Source organism: Lycium barbarum, chromosome 1 (assembly GCF_019175385.1).
Source record: "Lycium barbarum isolate Lr01 chromosome 1, ASM1917538v2, whole genome shotgun sequence".
NCBI lineage: Eukaryota > Viridiplantae > Streptophyta > Magnoliopsida > Solanales > Solanaceae > Lycium > Lycium barbarum.
The window spans coordinates 12698235-12707226 of NC_083337.1; the positions used below are offsets into that span (position 1 = coordinate 12698235).

The window sequence follows — 8992 nt, forward strand, 5'->3', positions numbered from 1 at the left end:
TTGAAAAGTTTAGTTATGTTCCATAAATAGGTAATAATGGAACCTATGCCAAGTAAATTTTACTTGAAAATAAGGGCAAATTTAGCTCATTTTAATATCGGCGAGGGTATATTTCGTCCGAACTATTAATAGAGGGGAAATATATTCCATTTCACATAGTTTAGAGGCAAATTTGACCATTTTTCCTGTAACATATATAAGCTCCAACGAAATTTACAAAATCGGAAATTTTAAAAATCTTCTTTCTTCTTGTCTTCTTACTCAGGATTTTCAAGCACAACTCTAAAGCTTTCCCAACTTCTTTGCTTAATTTTCTTTCCCTTACACCGGAAATCCTCCGTGTAATCAACTTCCTTTTTGAATTTTTTTTGGGAGAACAATCATTAAAGACCCATTTGAAGTTTCAATTCAAATTTAAATCTTTTTGTTGCTTTTCCAGTGAGTGTGCTTAAAAATTGTCGGATTCTGTGGATAAGACTAGATACAAAATTTAGAGAAGATAGGAGGTGATGTGGAACGGTTTGGTGTCAAAATTCAAAATTGAATTTTTTTATTGCAACATGTCACGTGTATATCATATGTATGTCACGTGTATGTGATGTATACAATACTGATGCAAATAACATACATCTAATATATACAGGATATATAACGATATACACGTGACACACACAATGTATGCATAAAACAAAGACAACATCGTACCCTTTATGCCACAAACATTTATTTTCCCTCATTTTTCACATATCCTCCACCACATCACCACCATAAACTAAACATAACCACTAGTCCTTTCACTATAACAATGCAATAACCATTTCCAGGTACTAAGACCTTACAATATCACTCATGGTGGCTTTCAAGTTGAAGCTCAAGTGTGCGATAATGGTGGCTTTGAGTTTTGTCACTAGTTCTTCACTCTAGAATTCTGTAATTCAAATAATGGTTTCCATAATTGTAAAGAAACGACAACTTCAACTTCTAAATCGGTCTACAAAGAACCTAAATGTTGAGACTTCACAATTTCCACACTTACTTCTCAAAACAATTGGATAATTCAAATTTGCTGCTCAAACGAACAATCCTATTCGATTTTAGTAGGCAAAAATTTCGAGATTCAAAATCCAAATTGAAGATTTGAAACGAGAGAGAGAGAGAGAGAGAGAGATGAATTGGAGGGAAAGAGAATTGGAATATCTGGGAGAGATAATCAAGGGATACAATGGTTGGCATAAATTGCTACAAAATGAAAAGTATAGTAAGTTGGCAATTGTTTGAAACTGTTGTAAAAATATAATTAGTGCTCCTAAATCGTCATGAGCTGTAACATTTTTACTTTTTAGATCGTTAATAAAAAGGAGTCCGCAACTTAAATGACCTAAAAAGTGACAAAAGGTACCAAAATAACCTAGAAAAAAAAGTTACCGAAGTACCTTTTGCACACTAAATTAGTGCGCAGTAGGACCAAACTGTAAATTTACAGTTAAGTCCTATTGCGCACTAATTTAGTGAGCAATAGGTGTTTACTAAAAGTCCCCACCCATAGTGATTTCCAATTCATTATTGACAATATGAATCAGAGGTTAGCTCGATGGAAATCCAAATTCCTAAACTTGGCAGGAAGAACCACTTTGGCAAAAGCCAGTCTTAGCAGCTCCCCTAGCCATGTCATGCAATACGTTCAGCTGCCAAGGCATACCATAGATGTTGTCAATAAAATTCAGAGGAACTTTATTTGGGGCACCACCTCTGAAAAAAGGAATCTCCACCTCCTTAGCTGGGAAAACATAACCAAACCAAAAAGGGAGGGGGGTCTTTGACTGCAAAAGACTGAGCACAAGAACACACCCATCCTTGCCAGTCCCTCATGGAGATTGTACTCAAACCCTACCTACCTATGGGCTAGAACCCTAATTTCCAAGCACTGCAGCACCAACACCATCAAGAAAACACCAACCTCTAGGACTTGGAAATGCATTCTAGAAGGTTGGAAAGTTTGTTCCTAGGAGAACAGCTGGGTGGTCGTGTACAATTGTAATAGAGCCAATTTCTCAACTGATAGGTGGATCTTAGGTCATGAACCAATCCATAGAACCCTTTATGGTCCCTGAACTCCTAGTGCTTGTAGCTCCAAAGTAGCCAGCTACCATTCCAATGGCATTTGGTCCTTTGAGAGCTTCCCATATGTTATTCCATCCTCCATCCAACATGCCATCTCTAGCACTTTCCTCCCAACTCACATAGACAAAGAGGACAAGATGATTTGGGGCCTCACTAGTAATGGTGTTTTTAGCACTAAAACTGCTTACTTTCTTGTAGCTAAGGAACATAGAACTGCTGAACCAAATTCAAATGGGTTTGGGACCTTGAAATCCCAAACAAAATCAAGCATTTTCTTTGTCTCTTGCACCATAGGAGGCTTCCAACATGCCATTACCTTAAATCCATTGGCATGAACATCAGCCCTACTTGCCACTTCTGCAGTAATCTTGAGAAAGACATTGAGCATATCCTTTTCAACTGCCCTAATGCTCAAAATTTTCGAAATAGGCTCCTCCAAAGAGACAACAATTCCAACCCTGTTCCCATCAACTCAATGGGCACCTCCAACAATGGGCAAGATATCTGGAACTCCATCAAACATCAACCCTTTAATAATGTCATTAACTGGAACCATATCTTGCCATTCTCCTTTTGGCATATCTGGCTTACTAGAAATAATAACATTTTCAACCATAGAAAGAATCTGGTAAGCACAAATAACACTTTAGCCAAAGCCATAGAAACCTTCCTAATTATTGGTAAGGGAACAAAGAATCAGAATGCTCCAACCATCACCATTAACATTAAATGGGAACCACTTGATAGGGGGTGGTACAAGCTTAACACATATGGTTCAGTCCTGACAAATAGTGGTTGAGGAGGACTGGGGGGTGTCATTAGAAACAGTAGAGGTGATTGGGTCTTAGGATTTATCAAAACACCAATCAAACTACTAACAATCATGCTGAACTATGTGCTCTCTATGAGGGACTGTTAATGGCCTGGAATCGGAACCTTACCCCTCTTCACATCAATACTGATTCCACTGAGGTAATCACAATGCTTACTAATGGTCATTCTACTTATGCCCCTATTATTGATGAATACAGGTGGGTAATCCAACAATTGGGGAATCCAACAGCGGTGCATGCCTTTCGGGAGTAGAATTGAGTAGCTGATCGTTTGGCAAAGGAGGGATCAAAAGGAAACTTTTGTGCAGTACAATATTTTTGTCAATTCCTCCTGTGTATGTCAATGAAGCACTATGGGCAGACATTTCGGGAACTACTTTTGCTAGGGAAATTAGCTTTTGTAATCAAAACAATGCTACTTTGACTTATGCTCAGTCTGAGCCTCTATGGAGGAACATGTTTCCCTGTAACTCCTAGTAATTATAGTTTAATATATACATACATACGGATATATATATATATATATATATATATATACATATATACATATATGGTTTTGCTAACCTACTACATGAAAGTAGTAGGTTAGCAACCTACCAATATTTTGATTCACTTAAATACCCTTACTATTTTTTTTCCAGCACATTAAATTAGGGACTTTTTTGTCAATTCACAAAAAAAAAACAATTGATTTCCCTCTCCCTGTATCACAATAACCCAAAACTCCCTAGATTGGCGGCCAAGCTGATTTCAGAGATGATGACTGTAAGAGAATATTTGTCGTGATTTTTCTCATTCCTTCAATAGGTTAATATACAGTATTTACAACATAATTGTAGGCTACAAATTAGGAACTAATTTGACTAATTTAATTCTAACATATGCTATCCTAAAATAGAAGATTACAAAATATATTTGACTAAATATTTACATAATCTAACACACCCCCGCAGTCGAAGCGGTAGGTTTACGAAAGGTTAGACTGTCCCGAAAATCATCAAATAGTTCGCGCGGAAGACCTTTGGTGAAAATGTCGGCAATCTGATAACGGGACGGAACATGTAGGACACGAACCTCTCCACGTCTAACCTTTTCACGAACAAAGTGAATGTCCATTTCAATATGCTTGGTATGTTGATGTTGTACCGGATTTCCAGACAAATAAATGGAACTCACATTGTCACAATAGACCAAAGTTGCTTTACGAATAGTACAATTGAGTTCAAGCAACAGATTACGAATCCAACAAGATTCAGAGACAACATTAGCAACCCCTCTATACTCAGCTTCAGCACTAGACTTAGATAGAGTAGGTTGGCGCTTTGAAGACTAAAAAATCAAGTTATCCCCAAAATATACACAATAACCCGATGTGGAGCGTCGAGTGTCTGGACATCCTCCCCAATCAGCGTCGACTGTAGAGAGGTTTTGTATAAATGTGTACCAAATTCAATCGTACCTCGAATGTAAGGCAAAATGCAATTTAATGCTTCCATATGCTCGACTTTGGGATCATGCATAAACAAGCAAAACTGTTGGACTGCGTACGATATGTCTGGCCGAGTAAATATCAAGATTGCAAAGCACCTACCAGACGACGATACTTCGTAGGATCTTCATACGGGGCACTCGAAGTGGCGCTGAGTTTGCCTTTTGTATCAACTGGTGTGGGGCAAGGCTTACATTGTGACATGCCTGCCCTGTCAAGAATATCCTCTGCATAAGAACTCTGAGACATGAATAGGCTATTTTTGTCCCGGGAGACTATTTTTGTCCCGGGAGACGGCAATCCCCAAAAAATAGCTCAACAGACCCAAGTCTTTCATTGCAAATTCCGTAGCTAACTTGGACATAATACCGAGTCTGAGAGAGTCTGAAGATGCAGTTAGAATAATATCATCCACATATAACAGAATGTAAGTAGTATCCTTTCCACGACATTAAGTGAAGAGAGAGTTGTTAGATGTACTATGCGAGAAACCAATGGTTGCCACAAAATCAGCAAAACGCTGATACCATGCCCGTGGTTCCTGTTTCAAGCCATAAAGAGACTTACGCAAGAGACAAACATGATCGGGACGAGCCGGATCCCGGAATCCCAGGGGCTGATACATATAGACGTTCTCATTCAAGTTGCCATGTAAGAAAACATTCTTTACATCAAGTTGGTGAATGGGCCAAGAGTGAGATAAAGCAATAGTAAGTACCACACGGATAGTTGCTGGTTTGACAACCGGACTGAAAGTCTCGTCACAATCAACACCTTTCTGTTGAGACCTGCCATCACCTACAAGACAGGTTTTATGCCTCTCAAAAGAACCATCAGATTTCTTTTTATGCCAAAAAATTCATAAAGACCGAATAATGTTAGCATTTGAAGGACGAGGGACCAACTCCCAAGTCTTACTGTCAATAAGAGCATTATATTCATCTTGCATAGCATTTTTCCAATTCGGGTCATTAAGTGCACCAACTGGATTTCGGGGAATAGGGAAGATGGAATTGTTAGTAACACTTAAGGCTTGATTATGGTATTTCAAGTTTGGCTTAAATATCCCATGTTGACTACGTGTAGTCATGCGAGGAACGGGTGGGAGGCTGGCAGGGATGGGGCTGCTGCCGTGGTGACGCAGCGAGGGAGAAGGAGGGGCTGACAGTGGCGAGACTGCTGGCTGGGCCGCGGCAGGAGTGAGAAGGAGCTAGCGGGCAGCTGGGGTGGTGGGAGGGACCTGCTGGACAGGCGACGAGGGAGGAGAGGAGACGGGTGAGCGCGGGTGTTGGGTTGCAGGAGGCGGAGGGGGCCGCATTTGCGGAGCAGCGGCCTGGTCATGCAACAAATGTATTCTTAGTGGGGAATTATCATCACCCAAAAACTCATATGAGGTAGGATATGGACTATTTATTTGTGAAAATGGAAGGAGTTTTCATCAAACCACACATGTCGGGCTATGATTATTTTTCGGCACGATAAATCATAGCATTTGTACCCCCGATGATTGGAAGGATACCCCAGGAAAACACACGAAGTGGACCTAGATTGTAGCTTATGAATTTGTGTGGAAGGAAAGAGAGGAAAGCATAAATGGTAGCCCGGTGCACTAAGCTCTCGCTATGCGCGGGGTCCGGGAAAGGAAAGAGAGGAAAGCATAGACAACCAAAAACTCGGAGATGAGAGTAGGATGGGTTCTTTTGATAAAGAATCTGAGTGGGTGTCTTATATGCTAAGATTTTAGAAGGGAGAATATTGTGTAGGTACGTTGCCATGGCCAAGGCGTGATGCCAATAGGAGGGGGGCATAGATGCATGGGCAAGGAGTGTACGAACAATATTATTTATGGATTTAATTTTCCGTTCCGCCTTACCATTTTGGGGTGAGGTGTGTGGACAAGAAAATCGAAAAAAGCATCCCGTTTTGTTCACAAAATTTATGAAAAGGATCATTATCAAATTCACGCCCGTTGTCACATTGAAAAGTTTTGATTTCTTTTTCAAACTGAGTGCGAATGAAAATCTGGAAAGACAAGAAACAATCATAAACTTGAGACTTTGTTTTGATGGGAAAAGTCCAAAGAAAATTAGTGTAATTGTCAAGAAATAAAACATAATATCTGTGACCAGAAGAGCTAAGAACAGGTGAAGTCCATAAATCAATGTGAACAATGTCAAAGGGCATAGTAGTAGTTGAAAGAGAGTCATAAAAAGGCATTTTAATTAATTTCTCCAAAGGGCAAGAATGAAAAACATTGTTTCGAGCCTTATTACATTCAATAAAATTACTACTACGTAAAGAACTAAGAATTACATCCCCGGGATGACCTAAATGGGAGTGCCAAATATGAGGAGAGATGACGGTAAAAGCAGATGGTGAGGAAGACGAGATGGCTCGATAATTTTTGAAGAATGGATAAAGATCACCCGAACTCTCACATCTCATGAGTTTGCTCCCCATCCGTAAATCCTTCACAGAAAAGCCAAAAGGATCAAATTCAACAGAAACCATATTATCGATAGTAAATTTACGAACGAAAATAAGGTTTTTGATGAGTTTAGGTGCATGTAAAACATTTTTCAGGTTTAGGGAGGGATTTACTAAAGGGATGTATGACCATAACCACGAATCAGAATCATGTTACCATTACCAACAACAATGCCATTGTTTTTGCTCAATTGATAGTAAGACGAGAGAGTACCTTGGGAGTTAGTCATGTGAGATGTGGCTCCGGTGTCCATGTACCAATCGTTGTCATCGGGCGGATTCAAAGACATTGTGTGCATAGCCTGATCAATATCCGTGGGCGCATACCCACCATGTGATGACGGGGCTGCCGAATAGAACGACTGTGGAGGATGAGCACCGAGAATGCCCTGCTGTGACGGGGCTGGGCGTGACTGCTGCCACCCTGCGGTGGGGTAGGGGCACGGTGGGTGGCCCACGGCTGTGGCCCTCAAAGAGCCCAAGGTGGGAAAAACCAAGACGGGGCAGTGGCCCCTTGGTGCTGCGACGCGGTGGGTTGGTTGGCCTGGGCGTTGTTCCGGCTGCCCCCGCCGCTGCTCTGCCCATTCCTCGCGCCACCGCGGTTTCTGTTGCGGTTGTCGCCGCTGCGACCGCGGTTGTTCTTCTTTCCACGATTGTGAGAATTTCCTCGATTATTGAAGGTATTTTCAGAATTGTCTGGCTGCCCATTACCAGAGAAATTATGAGGATTAATATTGTGGGAAACGAGAGCAGCATTTGACTCGGAGTCGTGAATGGCGTCCTCGCCATGGCTGTCTTCCTCAAGTTCGAGCATTGACCGGACAACGTCAAAAGATGGGAGAGGAGTACGGTGTTGCACCGTTGTTCGAAATTTTTTATATTCTTCTGATAACCCACGCAAAAGACGGAGCACAAGTCGTTCGTCGGAAACTTTGTGGCCGACGTTGGCGAGATTGTCTACAATAACTTTTAGCCTGGTGCAGTATGCTTTCACATTCGGAAAATCCACCAATTTGGTGTTTGTGAATTTTGCATCAAGAGCAAGAGCCCTAGCCGATTTGTTGTCTTGAAAGAGATGAACAAGGCGATTCCAAGCCTCGACTGCGGTGTCCTCTTGATGAATGATCGTGTTGAGAAGATTTTTCGATATCGTACCAAATATCCATTGCCGAACGATGTCATCTAGCCATTCCCATAGAGCCTTTGTAGCAAGTTTCTCGGCTGCAGTTGCCGGGGGTGGCACGGTGGGGGAGGCAGGAGGTAATATGTGGTCGATCACCAAGTTTGCTCGGCAATGGAGCTTGAAGAGGGTAGCCCAGTTATTGTATTGGCTTCCTTCATAGTCAAGAACAATAGGAATGCATGATTTGATATTGGTGACTGTAGTCACAGGATACAACTTGGACGCGTCAGCCATGGAGAAGAGAAGGAGGAAGGGCCGAAGAGGAGAGAAACGAAAGGGGGTGGGCGGCGGCTAGGATGCTAGGGTTTTTGGAGAGACCTAGTCTGATACCATGTAAGAGAATATTTGCCGTGATTATTCTCATTCCTTCAATAGGTTAATATACAACATTTACAGCATAATTGTAGGCTATAAATTAGGAACTTATTTGACTAATTTAATTCTAACATATGCTATCCTAAAATAGAAGATTACAAAATATATTTGACTAAATATTTACATAATCTAACAATGACATCAAGAAGTTTAACAAAACTCAAAGTTGGATTTGGCCTTTTGTTACATAATCTGTTCAAATTGAGATGGACTGATGCAAATCTACTTAAGTTCTCATGGCTTAGTTAAGCTTTTCTCGGTTGCAAAAATAAAATAAAAATCCAAACACTATCTAATCAAAATGTGTCTCGGGTTATAATCAATTACCGATCACGATATATCCAGAATATTTCAAATACTATCAATTGATTCAGTTCAGTCACTTCTATTTTCCCTTTGATTTTATTACCATTAATGACAAAGTAGGGAAAAAAAGAGCGGACTGAGTCTTAGGAGAATGATAATAATATGGACGGAAATTGGGGAATTAGGTGATTTTACTAC

At 40.7% G+C, this 8992-nt stretch overlaps 2 protein-coding genes across 2 annotated transcripts; both read right to left on the minus strand.

The window, feature by feature from the left end:
• Window positions 1-2593: 2593 nt before the first annotated feature.
• Window positions 2594-4692, minus strand: LOC132609711 (uncharacterized mitochondrial protein AtMg00810-like). The gene is made up of 2 exons (XM_060323827.1): window positions 4546-4692; window positions 2594-2746 (listed from the first exon to the last, which is right to left on the minus strand). Exons 1-2 carry the CDS (start codon window positions 4690-4692, stop codon window positions 2594-2596), a joined length of 300 nt encoding a protein of 99 aa, XP_060179810.1.
• A 2707-nt stretch (window positions 4693-7399) lies between these two features.
• LOC132609716 (uncharacterized) lies at window positions 7400-8347 on the minus strand. The gene has a single exon (XM_060323843.1). The coding sequence runs from the start codon at window positions 8345-8347 to the stop codon at window positions 7400-7402; it is 948 nt and encodes a 315-aa protein (XP_060179826.1).
• Window positions 8348-8992: the final 645 nt, after the last annotated feature.

Bases quoted from the DNA above. Each gene is read 5' to 3' on its own strand.
- LOC132609711 (XM_060323827.1), bottom strand. From the start codon at position 4,692: ATGTCTCAGAGTTCTTATGCAGAGGATATTCTTGACAGGGCAGGCATG. The intron at 2,747-4,545 runs GTAGGTGCTTTG...TGTGCTTACCAG, and splicing joins CTACGAAGTATCGTCGTCTG to ATTCTTTCTATGGTTGAAAA.
- LOC132609716 (XM_060323843.1), bottom strand. From the start codon at position 8,347: ATGGCTGACGCGTCCAAGTTGTATCCTGTGACTACAGTCACCAATATC.